At 43.5% G+C, this 19,960-nt stretch overlaps 1 protein-coding gene across 8 annotated transcripts in view; it reads right to left on the reverse strand.

The window, feature by feature from the left end:
- Positions 1-19,960, reverse strand: part of RREB1 (ras responsive element binding protein 1) — a 213,912-nt gene that overhangs the window by 60,729 nt on the left and 133,223 nt on the right. For 7 of the 8 annotated variants that reach the window (XM_053601279.1, XM_053601278.1, XM_053601280.1 and 4 more), the window contains exons 2-6: positions 12,542-12,660; positions 8,533-8,655; positions 7,675-7,887; positions 2,345-2,434; positions 1,112-1,275 (exon numbers count right to left, since the gene is read on the reverse strand). In XM_053601279.1, coding sequence (XP_053457254.1) covers positions 1,112-1,275; positions 2,345-2,434; positions 7,675-7,845 — 425 coding nt within the window. In that variant the 5' untranslated portion in view covers positions 7,846-7,887; positions 8,533-8,655; positions 12,542-12,660. Of the gene's footprint in view, positions 1-1,111; positions 1,276-2,344; positions 2,435-7,674; positions 8,450-8,532; positions 8,656-12,541; positions 12,661-19,960 lie in introns of all 8 variants that reach the window. The other variant, XM_053601275.1, reaches the window with a different exon arrangement.

Raw genomic sequence — 19,960 nt, forward strand, 5'->3', positions numbered from 1 at the left:
TCTCAGTATCTACATATAACCAACTATAAATAGCATATCAATTTCATAATAGTTACATAAATTTTTCTGTTGAAATAAGTGTATAAAAAATTTTACTCAAAATTTTGAAAGAAAAGTATAATGACTGGCCAGAAATATGGAAAAATAGAAAAAGTCTGATTTTCTGAGGAGAAATTTGGAATGCTTTTCCTTTTCCTAGAATTTCAAAGTTCCTAAAATGTTTATGTAAAAAAAAAAAAAAAAACCCTCAGACTGCAAAAATTCTTCGTGTTCTAACCCTTCAAATCATAAGCAATCTGGGTGGCGCCTGTGGCTCAAAGGAGTAGGGCGCCAGCCCCATATACCGGAGGTAGTAGGCTCAAACCTGGCCCCAGCCAAAAACTGCAAACAAACAAACAAACAAACCATAGGCAATCATGTTATTAAGTTAATTTTCCATTGGCTCATCTCACAATATTTATTTATTCGTCAGGGAACAGAACTCTGGTTTCCTACAAGATAGGCAGGGTATCACGAAATGTTAATATTCCCACCACTGTGCTCTTCCCACCTCTGAATGAGCATCCTTCTCCTTCAGCAAGTAATTTCCTGACATGTATCACAATTTTTTTTTCTTCATTTTATCCTATCTTATATCCTATAGCTCCAAGAATAGGATACCTAACTGTTTATTACAAGGTCCCAGAAATTCATTGCAAGAAAAAGGTCTGCAGGAACCTGGTAGGCATATACAAATATTTTTTAAAGGGCAAAATTACATAAATGCTACTCCCTGAGGATTCCTCTGTATGTGATAAACTGTCCACCTCTGGCACCCAAACAAAGAAACCCCAACTGGCAGAGAGAGAATGACTTTTGTGTTTTATCCTGAAAAACCCTAACGAGCCACAGACCTAGCCCAGGTACTCCTGTTTCCCACGATCAGACACCTCTAATAACCTGGAGATAGTATAAATAGGTGAACAAAAGCCATCTCTGGGTTTTCCATAAAGCGAACAGAACACAAGAATTCTCTGCACATTTAAGCAAGTCTTCTGATGGCTCGGAGGTCCCTATACCATCTAATGACCCCCAGATGCCAGCCAGCTACACAAAGGGTGCCCACACCCACCTGTGCATGTTCCCATTGGTGGTAAATGACTGGCCACACACGGTGCACTTGTAAGGCCTCTCGCCAGAGTGCACTAGCATGTGGCGATCCAGGGAGCTGGCTGAGCTCAGTGACTTCCCGCAGATGCTGCATGAGTGGTCAGCTCCTCCAGTGTCCGTGTTGTGCTGTAGAAAGCAATTATCACAGTGGTCACTTAAGATGGGTGAAAAACATGGCTATTAGCAACTGTTGATCCAGAGCTCTACTAAAAAAAAAACAAAACAAACAAACAAAAAAAAAAAACAGTGACGTTCCTTGGCTATTATCTTCTGTTTCATTTTAAATACCTTCCCAATGGGCCAAAATGTTCAGTAACACAGGCAAATAAATATTTGGTATCATCTTCTATTCTCACATGTTCCTGTTTAGAAAAATACTTCTATTATAAGGCTCAGAGAGAACTGGGGTCTTTGTAGGTCTTTCCTTGAAAGATACGTAGATTAACCAGCCACATATATTAACTTCTCTGAGCAGCACTCTAAACAATGAAGCAAGTATGTAAAATTCCATCCTCACATTAAGAATCAACATCTCTTCTTTAAATTTGATGACTTGGGCCTGTTGTCAGAGAAAGAGAACTGAAACCTGCATAGAGTCAAGAGTTCTGGCCTCTGAAATGTGGTAAGAAGGAACAATTCTATCCAAACCCAAGTTACTTTAGTAACTTGATGTTGTTATTCAGTACTCAGTTACGAGTTTAGCGGATCATCATTCCTTCACTGCTCCATCAATATTCTGTCACGATTCAGACAATGAAGAAGGGGGAGAAGGTGAAATCTCATAATCAAGGAGAAAAGCTAAAACACATTCCAAATCAGGCAATTCTCTGCTACATTTATACCAATATTAAAAAAAAAAAAAAACAGGCGAGAGGTTGCACCTCCAACCTCATGATACAGCTAGGGATTTGGTTTGTACCAAAAAGCCACACGAAGTGAAAAGTCGTCTGTGATACGGATAGCCAGTTAACTAGATGTCTGTGAAATTCTGAAACGTTAACATGTGTTGACCTGGAGCTTTGCCACAGTAACAGGACACAAAAAAACATTTTTTTCCCATAACCAATCCTCAAAAAATTATTAAAACACTAAATCTAAATTAAGCATAGCCACAACGTATACATTAAAATCTGATCACCTTGCCTTCCATTAATGGAGAATAACTTAAAACAAAAACAGAAAAGCAGCCGCCCACCTGGCGAATGTGCATAGTCAGCTGGTGCTGGGTGGTGCAAATCTTTTCACACAGGGGGCAGTTATAGGAAGACTTCTCCTCTTTCGTTTCCTAAAAAGAGAGATTTAAAGGAAGATAAATTTTAAATCATGGTCAACAGTACCTCCTCTTTCTGTAACAAGCAGCTGTGTCTAAGTGGCCGAGGGCAAGGGCTCTGGAGCCTGCCCAGATGTGAGCTTGGAGAGGTCACTGTCCTATCTGCCCTCGGTTTCCTCATTCCAAGATGGGAATAACAACCATCTACCACAGTGTGCTGTGATGCCAATTAAATTAACACATGCAAAGCACTAGAACAGTGCCTGGTTCATAGTGAGTGCTCAATAAATATTAGCATTCTTTATTTCTCAGACATTGTGTAATTATAAATTAATCCTCTGTGATGGCAAAATATTAACTGTCAAGGAAGACCTAAAAGGGAATACTTTTCTCCTCAAGTCCCACCCAGGCTCCAGGCATTTTTCACTGGGTTTCAAGGCCCTGAAGACGTAATAAAATTCTCATCAGAGAAATCCTGCCTGACGGTAGTGGAAGTCCTCAGCAGCCAGCTGTGAACCCAGTGGGGACGGTATGGCTCCTCTGCTCACTGCTAGCAGCTGCATGACACTGTTCATAAATAATAAATAATACCATAAAAAGGAGAACTCTGTCTGTTATCAAGACCTTGACAGAAATGACAGAGAGTGACAAAGAACCTGATCACTACCTGCTGAGGTGGCTCACTTTATGTTCCCTCAAAACAGACAGTACAGGCTTCCTTCAAGCAGTATGCTTTACATTTTTAAGGAAAAAGCCAACCTCCTTCACACCCCTCTGTTACAGCTCCTACTTCCAAGTAATTCTAGAGAATTGGAAGACATGCCCACCATTGACTTCTCATCCACACAGTTGTTAAGCACCAGGGGTCCCTGTTCCCATTCTCCAAACCTAGCTGAACCGGAGATGAACATCTCCTCCAGGAATCTGGAACTGAGACACTCACAGACTAAGATCAGTGGGTTTCCAAAGATCGGCCTTTTGAAACACACACATCTAGACCAGATTCCCAACAGGCTGAATCAGAACCATGGGAGAAGGGGAAGAGTTAAACCTCAGACATCTGCTTGTCTCACAAGCTCCCAGAAGATGCTGATCTGTGCCCAGGTGTGAGGATGACTACATTACTAGTTAGGTGACCGTGATCACTTGAATTGAGGGTTCAAGTAAAGTTGGGGCCAAGCCCCAGCACCTTAGCAAGCCCAAGCCATGAGAAGGCAGCTGGAGAAAACAATGCTAAGGAAAGCAGGAGACCAGAGAGCCTGGGGCGTAGAGGCAAGGACGGCACTGACTCTGGGGCTGGATGTTCTGTCCAGGCTATAGATCACTTCTTGTCCTTGGGCATCTTTCAAGAAGTCTCTTTCTTGCATGCATTTAAATAAGTTTCCATCCCTTGCAAATAATACCAATTATTGAGCACTTACTATGCGGAAAACTCTGTATATACAGAAATGTCAGGGTTTTTTCATACCCACTATTATGAATCCCATTTTCTGGACAAGGAAACTGGGGTATAGAGAGATTAGTAATCTGTTCCAAGTCAGAGAACTATTAAGTAGTAGATACAGCATTAAAACTCAGGCCAGCTGCTCACAGCCCATGCCCTAAACCATCATGCTATATAAAGTATAACCCCAAAATGGATTAACCCCAAGGCACAGAAAGGAAACACCCTCGTGGTTGCTCATGAGAGATGATGAAAATAAAAGTCACCCTGAAGATTATAAAAACAAATGGCGCCATAAACCAGATGGGTGGAGTGAAAGCATGACCATGTCTCGTTCGGAGCAAGCTCCTCTCTCACTCCTCTTCAAAGACTAACAATTCTCATTCTAAGCAATAGGAACTTTTCCTAATCTGTAAAACTGGGTCTCAATATTAGGTATACTACATTTTTTCTTACTCTAAAATTAAAAAGAATTAAGAATATGAATTCCATATAAGTTGAATACTGGAGACACTAAAAAACATTCCCAGCCTCACCCACCTATCTGCATACTTTTAGTCCTCTCAAAGGTATAATTGTGTGTTTTGTGTGACAGAGTGTTATACCTTCTCAGCCGAGTTCTACAGCCAGAATGGAGATAGCCAAAGACCTCACAGAAAAAAATAAAATTAAAAGCAACAGCAACAAGATAATGAGGGCTATCTCAGGGCCAGGCCAAAAGTTGGGCAGAATTCAAACTCGGGGGGTTATTGTTGTTAAATTATTAGATCAGCAATTATATACGCTCTGGGATTACAGATGTGTACCACTGAACCCTGCTAATAATACATACATACTTTTTAAAATGTTTAAAAAGACTGACCAGTAAGATGTAAAAGTATCTTTTTTTTTTTTGTAGAGACAGAGTCTCACTTTATGGCCCTCGGTAGAGTGCCGTGGCCTCACACAGCTCACAGCAACCTCCAACTCCTGGGCTTAAGCGATTCTCTTGCCTCAGCCTCCCGAGTAGCTGGGACTATAGGCGCCCGCCACAACGCCTGGCTATTTTTTGGTTTTGCAGTTTGGCCGGGGCCGGGTTTGAACCCGCCACCCTCGGCATATGGGGCCGGCGCCCTACCGACTGAGCCACAGGCGCCGCCCGATGTAAAAGTATCTTTAAAAGTTAGGCCACAAGTGGCAAGCCTCTTGAGGAGAAAATTTTTTTAAAAAAATTCATCTTTGAAAAAAAACAAACAAAAAAAAATTCGTCTTTGAAAAGAAAAAATAAATAAATAAATAAAAATAAAAATTCATCTTTGTTTACTTTGAAGTAGATACCAGACAAACTGTGCAACTGGGTATTGACTCTGTCAGTAGATCATTAACTGACACGCAAATCATCTCTGAGGCTGGCAGTGGAGCACTACAGATTATAATACAGGTCCACATAACCCAAGGTGGTGTGGGTGGACGTCTGTAGAGTCAGATTTCATGCAGGGTGTCCCAAAAGTTACCATACAAAGGGAAAATGGGAAAAGCTACTTGTACCTTTATTTACAAAATATTTACAAAATAGTCTCTATTTGTTGGCCATCTCTTTCATTTTCCCTAAGTATGGTGACTTTAGAGGCAACTTTGGGGACACCTTGTACTTTAAAATAAACCAAATAGAAAAGAGAAGATTGTGATGCTAGAAGAGAGGCCCTGATGGAGAATTCTGAATCCAGTTATTGCAGCCGTGCTGGTGGAAGGAGCATATTTCCTGAGCTGAAAGATAAAATTAGCAGCTAATGTGATAACTAACCATTCCATAATGAAACAATCTGGCACCCTTGTCAGCGTGCGGCTGTGGCTAATCTGTCCTGGAAGTCTGAGCTCGCACTGATGGGACTTTCCCTAGGCTCTCTCTCTCAGCCCTCCCCATCCAGTCTCCAGGTATGAAGATGTTTCCTTCCTCTCTGAACTTTCTCCTTGCTGTGTTTTGTTTCTTTAGATTAAGCACTACATTTACCAGGCTACCTCTGCCTCAGACCTCCACTTCAAAACCAAAGCCAACGCACCAAATCCTAGAGGAGAAAGGAAGGGGGATGGAAGCACCCTGGCTAGCCTGCACACTTGCTTCCTCACACCTAGGGAGGCAATCTTCCCTGAGCCTGCAGGCATGGGGGACGCTGTGGGCGTCCCTTAGGGCCCTAACTACCAAATCTCCGCTACAGCCTGGACTTGAGCCAACTCCATGTATTTAAGGAAAAGCTTTTTGCAATTACTATAATTTTTTCTAGTAAAGCAGAGAAAGATGAGAAAGATGACTTGACTCTCTTATTCATCCAGAAATGCCTGGCACCTGGCACAGAAGCTAGCTGAAAGTAGGAGCTGGATCTATACTGTTTGATGGGTGGAAGATGGATGGATAGATGGATGGACAGACAGTCACATGAGAATGGAAATAAACCTTTTCTTCTCAGAGCTAGCGCTCCTTCTCCACTCAGGCCACAGTCTGAGTATTTTCTCAGGCACCCATAGGAAGAGAGGCACACGGAGACAAGGAAAAAAAGAGAAAGAGGAATCAATGTTCCAACCCTAAAACATCACAGAACTCTGCCAAGTTCTCAGCCTTGAGCAAGGTGTGGAGCAACGCATACTCCTACACACTGGGGGAGTGGACTTTAGGGCTGGTACAATTTCTCCTGGAGGGCAAGTTATATCAAAAGCCTTAATTTAGGTCTACTTCTAAGAATTTATAGAAAACCCTCACAGTTGTATACTCAGACAATTCTGTATAAGGACAGTCACAATAGGATTTTTTTTGTTTGTTTGTTTGGTTTTTGGCCGGGGCTAGGTTTGAACCCGCCAACTCTGGCATATGGGTCCAGCGCCCTATTCCTTGAGCCACAGGCGCCACCCCACAATAGGATTTTTAATAAAAAGGAAAATAAATTCATAAGAGTCCAATGAATTTGCTTTCTTATCCATCCCCAGTTCCTAGACAAACTCAAAAGACCACATTCTCTGCCAGGGTCTACTACATCCGCCATTGATCAGTGAAACCAAAAATTAAACCTGAAGAAGTCAATTTATAGTCACAGATTCAGAGAGAGAATGAGAATTATTCACCCTCTGCTTTCCTCCTTGACCTACCCTTTGTTGAACATGTTGCCACCAACATAGCAACAACTTTTCAAAGTGGCCAGCTGTACATCAATTTAAAGATTCACCTTTTCTCCCAATAAAGGCAAAATGAATCTTTAAAATACCATCAATCTTTCCCCATCTCACCTATGTACTCATTCTCATATTTCCTGATCTGATGCTCACTGAAAATTCAAAAAGAATAAATAGTATCTTAAGTGGAGTCAAATTCTGTGCTTTTTCAAGGATGAAAAGCTGAACAGCAGCCTCAGCACAAACAGTACTAATTTGCTACCTAATCTGAACACACACGCGCACACACACACACACACACACACACACACACACACACACAAAGACCCAAGGAGGTGGCTTTGAAAGCCCAGTTAAGTAGCTGTATGAATAAGGAAAAAAAACGCATCCCAGTAGAAGAATCAGTTACATTCTCTGCCGTGGCTCTCATGTGAAGAAAGCTTGCATTCAAATCAAATGGTGAGGCCAAGAATAAGGGTGCTTTCACCAGTCTTGACTCCATAGCGAAGAAAATTTACTCTGTGAAAGCAAAAATGACTACGGCCTCTGGGAATGTCTGTTTCATTCCTAACACTTCCAGTGTTTTGTCTTAGGAAGCTGGGGGACGCCTCCTGATGTTCTCACAGGACTGAACCCACCAGATGTCACCACCCAGAGCGCAAATGCTTACCTGGTTCCTTCTGCCAATCCGGTTTGGTCCTGGAGGCTTCGCAGCGGACCTGATGCTCTGCGGACTCCCGCCATTCTCAGCGACCTTCCCTACACTCATTACCGCTGACATCATGGTATTGATGGAAGACAGGTCTGAACCTTCCAAGCCAACAGGCAAACTCGACGTCATTGGGACAAGGGTTTAAGCTTCTAAGAAGCCTCTGCCATAAAACTGAAAATTGGAAATTGCTGATATGATGATGGGAAGTTTAGACTTCTGTCATAGCCAGGGGGCGCTGGCCACAGTACTTTAACTATAACCTAGGGTCAAAAATGTCCAACACCCTCCTTATTCAGTTCAAGCCCATACTCACGCCAACAATGACTGAAACTTTCATCTAAATGAAGTCTCGACATACCAAAACCTAACCAAAAACCTTGCTTCCCTTCTGAGTGTATGTCACCAATGGCACTCAATGTCACAGGAGGCAGGTTTTTTGCCTTTCCTAATATTTGTTAGGCAGAAATGGGAAAAGCCAAGCCAACAATGAGGAAACCCAGGGAGCTGCCATCTGGCCAGCATCCCAGCATCCTCCAAAAAAACCCTGGGCTTATTTACTACTCTGTGAAGGTTCTAGACCTAAAACTAGTGATGAGAAACTTCAGGTTTCATTTAACTCCACTGCTTCAATATAGTGATTTTACTGAGAAGCCTAAATGTTTTAAGAGATTTGAGAAGCCAACCCTATCAGAATTACAATCAAATTTCAACTTGATGTATAAAATCTTGTTTCCTAAAAAAAAAATACAAATAAGTAATATACCCCAGAAAACAGAAAGAAGACTCCGCCCCCACCACGGACACACAGATAATTACCTCCATCTTCTGGCCCAATTGATATACTATGAAATTCCCCCCCACGATAGCTGTCATCCACATGGGGTAGGAAATGAGTCTGTGTTGACCTGTTTTTCTTTCTCTTGGTGCCACTCGTGCACACTGGAAGGGAAGCAAAGATAAAAAGTTTCAATTAACATCTTTTCACATAGGGATAAAAAAATGGAAGCTGTTTATAATATTTGCCATAATCTCAAACTAGATTCATGAAAATACAGAAAGTACATATGAGAGGCAACATTTAAGTCTTTTTTTCTTCCCAGACGGTTTGAAGATATGAACCAAACCATACTCTGTGTTTTTCAACCTTGACTGATGACCTCAGAGTGCTATTGCCTCACTGCACAGTATTTTACTTTCTGAAGTTCGTATTTATCCACATACATCAAGTTTTCTTTCACACTGGGCCCTAACCCTCCCAAGGGCAGTCAGGCTCCACTTGAACTCCCCCTCCCTCAATGCCTTCACCTAACATTGACCGAAGACAAAACAGTTAAGGCATTCACAAAAAAGCTTAAAGTCTGGACTATATCAGGTTAGACCCAAAAAGAAAGCCAGTAACACAAAAAGGCCGAGCAAAGGGAAAACTATGGCCTATGGACGTATCAAAATTAACTAGAAGTACTGGGGCCAATAGGCAAGAAGTTAATAGGCAAATTGTTTTCCTCCTTTTATCTGGGAAGATACTCTATGGCTGAAGGCCTACCAGTAATATCTAAATTATCTTAACTTCTTATTATCCTACAGTGTGGGTTGATAAATTCTACAAGTCCACAAGAGCAGCCAAAGATCAACCTCAACATCCTAGCTATAAAGAGAATGCACAGAAATAACACAAGAAAGAATATGATTTCTGGTGATTTCCTCCTCTAACTTTAAGGGATGCAACCCGTCTTATGACAGAAGGTAACATCCAGAGCAGCAACTAATGCTTAGTACAAGAAAGGTCTGGGGCTAGAACTGAGAAGGACCAACCTAAAATCCTATCAAAGGGGCAAGAGACAATATTAGGAACAGTACTTATCAAGACACAAAATATACCTGCACGTTTTGAAGATACGAACCAAATGGTATTCTAAATGGCAGGTAAAAGTTCTGACAATAGAAAAATATGATTTATTACAACTCCCCCACACCCTAATGCCCATCTTTCTCCACAATGGGCTGAAAGCTATGGCCAAAATTAAAGGAAAAAACCCAAAGTGGTATCTTTCTAGGAGGTTTCCCCATACTAGCAGATCATTTACATTTATTGAAATTGTGCTTCAAACTTCCTGTTTTTAACTTTCTTAGAAAGTTTATTGGGGTGATTTCTCTTGAGGAAAAAACATGCAGACCACACTCTATAGTGTGTACATACACAGAACATCTTCTATTTCTTAATGCATTGCTAACAAAAGTACCGTACCAACAGTTCCCTGGAATTTTTTTTTTTTCCCTGAGACAGAGTCTCATTAATGTCGCCCTCGGTAGAGTGCTGTGACATCACACCTCACAGCAACCTCAAACTCTCCAGTATAAGCGATTCTCTTGCCTCAGCCTCCCAAGTAGCTGGGACTACAGGCGCCTGCCACAAAGCCTGGCTATTTTTTGGTTGTACTTGTCATTGTTGTTTGGCAGGTCCAGGCTGGGTTCAAACTTGCCAGCTCCAGTGTATGTGGCTGGCACCCTAGCAGCTGAGCTACAGGTACCAAGCCAGTTCCCTGGACTTTTTAAAATCAATGAGCATGTAATTATGAATTTGATTAAAAAATGGACATCTTGGCTCAGCGCCTGTGGCTCAAGCAGCTAAGGCGCCAGCCACATACACCTGAGCTGACAGGTTCAAATCCAGCCTGGGCCCACCAAACAATGACAGCTGCAACCAAAAAATAGCCAGGTGTTGTGGCGGGCGCCTGTAGTCCCAGCTACTTGGGAGGTGGAGGCAGGAGAATCGCTTGAGTCCAGGAGGGAGGTTGCTGTGAGCTTGATGCCACAGCACTCTACCCAGGGTGACAGCTTGAGGCTCTGTCTCAGAAAAACAAAAATAGACATCTTCAATACTGAATTCACCTCATTCTTTTAAATATCTCTACCATAATCTTAATGTGCAGAAATTTATGAAATAACTGACTAGAAATCAATAAAAAGACATGAACCTTTCTACCAATTTCTACCAAGAGTTTTGAAGATCTTGCTTTTTTGTCCTATCCCATTTAGAAAAGAGAAATGTAGTAGAGTTAACTCAAATCTAAAAACATACACTAATTCTGTCATTGAATAAAGGAAGAAAGTCAGGAGAAGGGAAATAAGCAACAGGCAAATTGACAAGAATATATTCACTAAACAGAACCAAACTGCCAGTAAGAATTCATGCAGTCATGAGGACCGCAAAGATATACTCTTGAAAACTATCAAAGGGCCTTAAACACAGAATGCCTAGCAGTGCCACTACAGCTAACCAACATAAGAGCTGAAAGTTGCAAGGGCTTATCCCACTTGAAAAGGAGAAAAGACATGAAAGCTCGTTTCCCATTTTGTCTGGACAGGAAGACATTTGCTAAATTTATTTCCTCCTTGGGGATGAGGTGTAAAGTGTGACACTACCCACTGACGACACCAAGATCACCTACATTTACTTCCTTTTCCTACTTTAAGAGCTTTTGTTTTTTTTGCTTTTTGAGACAGAGCCTCAAGCTGTCGCCCTGGGTAGAGTGCTGTGATATCACAGCTCACAGCAACCTCCAATTCCTGGGCTCAAGCGATTCTCCTGCCTCCACCTCCCAAGAAACTGGGACTACAGGCACCCGCCACAACGCCTGGCTATTTTTTGGTTGTAGCTGTCGTTGTTTGGCGGGCCTGGGCTGGATTCGAACCCACCAGCTCAGGTGCATGTGGCTGGCGCTTTAACCGCTTGACCCACAGGCGCCGAGCCTAAGAGCAATTTTTCTAAGTAGATGCACTTCTCATCTTTGATCTGAAAATACAATTAACAAAATGACATTCCCAGCTATACAGTTTGAAAAGAAGAGTCATTGGACTCATCCCTGAGAAGCTGCTTCAGAAGCAACCAACAACCAGCCCCTGGGGCTGTAACAAGATTATACTTCAGTTTGTTCCTGTGTCTTATATTTGAGTACCAGGGAGCAAGGCAGCAGCAGAAGGAAACTGGTGCAATGCACAATGCAGCTCATTGTTCTATGTTAGGAAAAAAAAAAAAAAAAATCCACCCGAACACAAAAGCTCATCTACGTGATAATTTAACCAGAGGAGGCTGGCCAGTATTAGCCGATCTTACCACTCCATGCGCCATCCTAGACTATACTCAAACAACAGCCCAAACCAACAAACCTAAGCTCTCTGATTATCAGCTTCGGTGAATGAAAAATAGTTTGACTGTTTAAAAGTCCATTCACAAAGCATGTTTTCTTTCAGGATATTTATTATAATCCTAGATTTTTTCATTCTCTCTTCTACACCATTTCCTCTCCCTGACATCTCCCTCACACTCAATACTAATACTAATAATAAATTAAAAATAAAAATCACTGTCCCTGTTTTAATATAATCCTCTCACCTGGAATCACAGAGCTCTGAGAATCCAAATGAAATTCCCAAGACATAGATCTGAACAACCCTGATGAGTGGACTGCCCAATGTTCTAGTTTTTAACACACAGGGTCTGAACTTGAAGGGAGGGAGGGAGAAAGAAGAAAGAAATGAGAAGTCTAAAAAAAAAAAATTAAAAAAGAAATGAGGAGTCTGCACCGCTGCATCCTGAGAGACAAGCCTTCTGCATCCTTGCTGAGATTTCTCATCTCACACCTTGGGCCCATCAGATCAAGAAGAACTAGCAAGTCACAATTACAGTTTCAATATGGTTTTGCACCAAAGCCTCAGAGGGCCTGGAAAAGACGAAGGACAACTCAAAGGGAATGTGGGGAGGTCACAGAAGACTCAACATTCAACGTTATTGTGACTCAAGGAAAGTCAATGAAGTTTCACTGACCTGCTTTCTTTGTGTTATCAAGCTGCCCTCCTTACTGAGGAGCTGGTACTGGCTGGGCCCAGACGCGGGCAGGGTCACACCTCAGAACCACTACTCCTGGAGGACAGAGTCGGAGCAACCTACAAAATGAGAAAGGATGACATTAAAAGGGGGTTAAGACCAGAAACGATCCGCTACTTAACATCACCGGGAGTCACAAATTAGGACAAGAGAACCTTTCCCATTCCCTGTCCGCAATTATAAGCAAGCTTGCTGGCTCTTGGCCAGTTCCACCCAGAGTGGCTCCATTAGCATCCGAGCAAGAGCCACAGGAGCTAAGTGTGCCTTGGGCAGGAACCTCCCCACCTCCAACCACAGTCCAATAACGTTAAGGACAATGCCAGGTGAGAATGGTGCAGACTGCTGGCTCCAGTAAGAGTTTCCAGCATCCTAATGGCATGTTCATAGTAGATGCTGGCAGACTGCTAGTTGAATGGAAACAACTGACAGCAAGCAATGCTATCAGAAACGGAAAGAGGAAAAGAAGAGAGCTGAAGAAAAGAAGGAAATACACAACTAAACAGTGCCTTAATGTAAAGGAGAAATTATTACGTCTTTTCTTTCCCAAGGGAGGGGGAAATGTTTATAATGTACATCAAATAGCACCAAACACAGACATCTTCTTTTCTGTAGGTAAGATGCAGAAAATGTCTCATATGCCAGTCAAGAGCTTCAGAAAGTCTGTTCGGGGGTGTCATAGGCCTCAGAACTCTAGGAAAAAGCTGTGTCTCGTCATGGCCAAAGTGGGAGAAAACTGGAATGTAGCATTTCCCCAAGCTATGGTATTCAGTCGCATTCTCTCTGGCGCTGAACACAGCATCCTTCAGCTAAGCTGAAGATTGAGATACTGGGAGAAGACTCGAGAAGTAACATAAACCTCACGTGGACAACACCTGTTGAGAAACAACTGCTTGGTGTGTTTTCTCACTTTTTGCCCCTTTTGGAGTGTTTGGAGACAAGCTGCCCATTCATGTCCCACAGCAATCGTTTTGAATCCTACTTTGTCCATGAATAGTTACTGGGCGCTTCGGCAGGAAAACCCTCGTGCTGGACCAGCATGCGGGAGGTAAGAAAACCCCACCAACCTTTTCTACCCAGTGATTTATTTTCCCAGGACGGTTTTTCTCCGTATTTCTCACCACACTACTTCAAAATTCTGCATCTTTTTCTTTGAGCTTTTTTATTTGAAAAGTTCTTTGGGAGGCTGGGCACAGTGCTCCCACCTGTAATCCTAGCACTTTGAAAGGCCAAGGTGGGTGGATCGCCTGAGCTCACAATTTCAAGACCAGCCTGAGCCAGAGGGAGACCCCGTCTCTAAAAATAGCCAAGCATTATGGCGGGCACCTGTAGTCCCAGCTACTTGAGAGGCTGAGGCAAGAGAATTGCTTAAGCCCAAGAGTTTGAGGTTGCTGTGAGCTGTGCCGCCATAGTACTCTACTGAGGGTGACAAAGTGAAACTCTGTCTCAATTAAAAAAAAAAAAAAAAAAGTTCTTTGGATTTTAAGCCAGGTATGGTGGCTCATGCCTGTAAATCTTAGCACTCTGGAAGGCCTAGGCAGGAGGACTGCATGAGCTCAGAAGTTCGAGACTAGCCTGAGCAAAGTAAGACCCCATCTACACTTAAAAAAAAAAAAGAAAGAAAGAAAAGAAAAGAAAGGATGAAAAATTAATCAAGTGAGGTGGTAGCTGCCCTGTAGTCCCAGCTACTCAGGAGGCTGAGGCAGTAGGATCCCTTAAACTCAGGAGTTTGAGGTTGCTATCAACTAGGCTGATGCCATGGCGCTCTACCCAGAACAGCAGAGTGAAACTGTCTTAAAAGAAAATAAAAAAGTAGAGAGAGAAGAGAAGAGAAGTTCTTTGGATTTTGAACAAAATATAAGGAAACAAGAAACAACTCACAGAGGTGACCTCTGAATGTGGTGTGGAGATTCTCACGCCAGAAGGTACCCTTATCATTACCCTAGTAGTGCTCTCTAGGACCCTCCTTGGAGAATCAGATGAACATTATAAACATCCCCCCACACAAATGGTAAGAATCCTTGTTTTGCCTGCCCTTCTTTGAACTATGCATCAAGTCAATTTTATTAAAATTCCTAGAGAGTTTTTAGAAATCCATAAATAAGCCGAGCATGGTGGCGCATGCCTGCATGTAATCCTAGCACTCTGGGAAGCCCAGGCAGGTGGACTGCTTGAGCTTGAGCACAGAAGTTAGAGACCAGACAGAGCAAGGATGAGACCCTAAAAATAGAAAAACTAGCTGGGCATTGTAGTGGGTGACTGTAGTCCCAGCTACTTGGGAGGCTGAGGCAAGAGAGGATCATTTGAGGTTGCTGTGAGCCATGATGATGCTACCCTGGGTGACAGAGTGAGACTATGACACCAAAAAAAAAAAAAAAAAGACAAAACATCCTTTCAATCATCCCCATCCATCTAAACCTAAAGATACCTAAGCTGAAATTAGTCTTTAAAAAGGAAGTAAAGTGATGCATTTTTAAATTAATGCCAAGTTTTTATTAGAAAGTCTTAAGAGAAGCAGTCCCATGGTGGTCTTTCTAGAAATTGCCAAGATCTCCACATAAATAAAATGAACTACAGCTCTACATAATTAATAAAAATGTGCTTCAAGGTCAGAGACAAATCTCTGGAATTAAAAATGTCTAGATTGTTGGGTGCGGTGGCTCCCACTTGTAATCCTAGCACTCTGGGAGGCTGAGGCGGGAGGATCAGTTGAGCTCAAGAGTTCAAGACCAACCACATACATAGAAAAATTAGCCAGGCGTCATGGCAGGTGCCTGCAGTCCTAGCTACTCAGGAGGTTGAGGTAGGAAAACTGCTCAAGCCCAGGTGTTTGAGACTGCTGAGCCAGGCTGAGGCACTGACACTCTAGTTTGGGGGACAGGGCAAAACTATCTCAAATAAATAAATAACAGGGTGAAATGGTCCCAAATATACAAACAAAGTAATTAAAAGAATTCAGGATTGTAGCTAAGACTCACACTGAGATATAGACTGGGTTCTTCCTCTCAGTTAAATAAGATACTAAAAAAAAAAAAAGTCCACCAAGAAGCTTCCCTCAAACACATCGGATATGGCAGTAAAAAAGGATAATTTTGGAGCAAGAGGGCCAAGCTCTGAGATTTGACCTTGAAACTTTAATCATCTTGACTTTGGCTGCAAATTATTTGAATATTGAGAATGTCTTACTATTAAGCTAAAAAACAAGAGTCACTATCCTGTTTGTTTTGGGTTCTATTAAGCATAAGGGATTCATACAACTTGGAGTGTGGAAAAGTACAAGACAATTCTTGGAAGAAACTTCAAGATACCCCTTACCTCCATCACCACTCCCTCAGGAAAACAGAGAGACTGGATGTGGTTGTGCCCTAGAAGATGACTTCCTTAGGTGAAATGAGACCCCGGGCTGTGAGATGCTGACTTTCTGGATTTGCATTCCCACAGAAGACTAGGAGGGGGCAGAGGTCCCTCCAAGATGCCTAGGGCGAGGGTAAGGCTATCCCCCAGCTCTAGTCAGATAAGGGACAATGCTATGTAAAGCCAGAAAGAAAAGATTAAGGGGTGGGTCTCTAGGTCCAAGGAGATAGCAGTGAAGAGATGAAAGATAAAAAGGAAAATGGTCCATAAACAAAGGGCTATATCCCAGCTTCTGAAAAACCTAAAGGTTCTTGAATAGAAATCTAAACTCTAGCCTAAGGGCCCTAGAAAACAGAGAGTAAGCTTAGGATGATGGTTGGGGCCCTAGAAAAATGTTCCCACAAACTATAGAACAATAAGCTTTACAATCTTAACTGGGATGGATACAGTGTTGAATCTTGCTTGGGATGGATGGTCCACGCTGTGTAAGAGCTTAGCTGACAGGTTCAGGCTAACGTAGGACAACCTACGCTCAAACTAAAAGAGCTTGAGTTCAGGGCAGCACTTGTGGCTCAGTGAATAGAGCGCCGGCCCAATATATTGAGAGTGGCGAATTTGAACCCGGCCCCGGCCAAACTGCAACAAAAAATAGCTGGGCGTTGTGGCAGGTGCCTGTAGTCCCAGCTACTTGGGAGGCTGAGGCAAGAGAATCGCCTAAGCCCAACAGCTGTGACGTCACAGCACTCTACTGAGGGCAACGAAGTAAGACTCTGTCTCTTAAAAAAAAAAAAAAAAAGCTTGAAGTCAGAGAAATTATAGAGTCCCCAGAATGTTATCTGTACTTCATCCCTGACCCCCTGGACAGCCTTCCACATGATGTCATTCTGATTTCTGATATTAAAATGGCCTGAGCTACTACTATGGAGGAGCAAAGGTATCCCTTGCAGGATGGGCTGAGTGTTGGCTCAGCTGAGACAGAACCAAATCAGGCTAGAAGGGCCATGCCTGTTCTTCCCCTTCCTGTAAAGCTCGGGGCAAAACTGTCTCTTCAAACCAGGACAGCCACACATGTGCTCTGAAGGCTGAGACAGCTGTGATGACAGTTCTGAATTCCAGGAAGTTGATGTATTTCTTGGCTTGGAGTTCAGGCTGTGCCTTGGATAGGGCAGCAGCCCATGGGAGTCACTTATTCCCACCCATGGCTAGAACAGACTTTGGTAAGAAGGAACCTAAGAGTGTCATGAGGTGCCTCTCAGCATCTGAGCAGGCAGTGCACAACTGGGCACCATGAGCTGTGAGCTGCTCTCCTGGGTGAGGAGAGGCTGCTTGCTAAGCAGAGCTGGGAGACACAACCCTGGGCATATCCAAGACAGAAGTGCACAGGTGAAGGGGGTGGCAACCCCGGACCCCGTGACCTGTATGTGGGCCTCCTTTTTAGTTAGCTGCTGAGCTCCTAAACCCTCTCATTCCCTCAAGATGATATGAAATGGTCAACTTCTTTAACCTGCCATTGAAGGCTCTCCATGCTCTGGCCTCAGTTTACCTTCTGGCCTTGTCTTGCTCACCAGTCCCCCACCCGAGAATGTTATCTGCACTTCATCCCTGATCCTCAAGACAGCCTTCCACATGATGTCACTCTGATTTCCAATGGCCTATGGCTCTTGGTTCTAAACTCCAGGACACATTTCTAACTCTGCCATCATGCTTAATAATCATCATCACAGCCAACAAATTTTGGGCACTGTGTGTCACATGCCAAGTGTACTATCTCATTTAATCCTCACAACAACTCTACCCTCTGAGGATTATTGCCACTGTACAGCCACGAACCTAAGGTTCAGAGGAGTTAAGTCACTTGTCTCAAAGATACTAGAGCTGTTAAGCAGTAGAGCAAAGTTGAATCCAGTTTCCAAACCCTATTAAATTTCTTTTGGACACAATGTGAGTCCTGGCACAGGGCTTGAGGGCACAGATGCATTCCCTTAGTCCCGTTCTCTCATCCTGAATCATGGCTGCCTTTCCAGATGCTCAGTGGCCAGCATTCCATTTACACCCGCGTACTGCAGGAGAAAAAGAGCTCTCCCCTCCCACCTCCACCTCTGCCTCTGCCTTCCTGTCTCTGGCAAGATGCAGGAGTGGACTTCTACCTCAGACTAAAAGGTTCACTGCAACAGGCAAGAGTTTGGAAACACAACCCTTGCTGTGCAAAGTCATGGGCACTTCATGTTCTTTGCCCTCATATAGAAAGTAGCCAGGCAAGGGAGCCTGGAGGGAAGCCACAAGGCTCTGCTTAACATCCCAAACAGCCCCTGCTGTCTGAGGGGCTGATCTAACTGGTCCATTGACACGGCACAGGGAAGACACTAACTACCCACAACCCACCTCCACTGCCAAAGAGCAGCAGCACACAGCCCTGGGTCAGAGATGCAAATTCTCAACCCCACTCCAGACCTACAGAATCAGAAGGGGAGGGGGCACCATCGGTACTCACAGCATATTCCAGCCCTGAGAACTAGCTTATGAAGGAGGGTGACACAAAACCAACCTTCATAGGTGGCTTTGGGAGGGGCTGCCCATTTATCACATACACACACTCCCCCAGGGCTAAAAAACAAGGTGTTGGAGCAGAGAGATCCCGATTCTAACTTTAGGTTTATTTATCACCATCAAAAATAACAATAGGCCAGGCCTCTAACTGTAGCACTCTTGGAGGCCAAGGTGGGAGAATGGCTTGAGCTCAGGAGTTCAAGATCAGCCTGAGCAAAAGTGACACCCCACGCCTACTAAAAATAGGAAAATGAAGCTGGACATGGGGTTGTGTGCCTGTGGTCTCAGCTACTTAGGAGGCTGAGGCAAAATGATTGCTAGAACCCAGGAGTGTGAGGTTGCTGTGAGCTGTGATACCACCACTGCCCTCCACCCAGGGCAACAGAGTAAGACCCTATCTCAAAAATAACAACAAAATGAAAATAAATAAATAAATAAATAAATAAATAAGGGGAGAAAGGGATGAATTTATGCAGGGCCTATTTCTTGCTTCCTAAGGACAAGAAGGAGAACTTCACATGGGCCCGGGCCTTCACTCGCTCTGGGTCCTAAAAGCCATCTATCCACCTAAAAGGCTTTTGCCAGGCCCGGCAGATTCCCTGAAAATGTTGTTCTTTGGCCAAGATTTCTAGAGGCACTGAACACCCTCCCTGGCTTCTCTGGAAAGTAAGGAATGTGCAACAGGGGTAAGAGGAGAGAAGAGTTGGAAGGATGACCCCGAGAAAAGGCAGCACCGAGGCTCCGTCCCAGCACCGACACTTACCACCTATATCCCATCAAGACCCAAGGGTGGAGGGAGAAAAGGGAACAGAGATCACTCCCACAGGCTAGAGCAGCGGTTCTCAACCTGTGGGTCGCGACCCACAGAAACTGTATTAAAGGGTTGCGGCATTAGGAAGGCTGAGAACCACTGGGCTAGAGGATGGCTGCTCCTTACTCTGATCAGATTTCAGGTACCCTAGTGGTCTTGACCTAAAGTATTTTAACAGGAATAACAAGCTGCTGACATGCCATTTTAAAAGGAATGTCAGCTGTCCTTTGGTAAAACAACACTTTAATATTTAGTAAAATGTTGGGGAAGGAGCAGCTCCGGCAAAGTGACAGAGGCTGTACTCGGGAAGCAATTTCTCTCTTAAAAATCTCCTGGACATTTTAATTGTTACGTTAAATCCAACTTCAGCAAGGTGGCAAGTGTTTACTGGGGAAACAAGGTCCCTGCCTACCAATTTTATCTACGTCTGTCAGATTAAACTGAACATTGAAATCATGAACTACTGGAAAGGTAGAGAGATCTTCTGGTAGATGCTGGATAAACCATCCTGTGACGCCCCCATTCTTCTTCCCGCACCTCTCTGTAGGATTCTGTGCTGCTTCAGAGGAAGGAGATGCAGCGGAGTCCCAGTTATAAGCTTTTCTGTTGGTAAGTGAAGACTATGAAAAAGCTGACTCTACTTCTTGCTG

Source organism: Nycticebus coucang, chromosome 9, assembly GCF_027406575.1.
Source record: "Nycticebus coucang isolate mNycCou1 chromosome 9, mNycCou1.pri, whole genome shotgun sequence".
Classification (NCBI taxonomy): domain Eukaryota; kingdom Metazoa; phylum Chordata; class Mammalia; order Primates; family Lorisidae; genus Nycticebus; species Nycticebus coucang.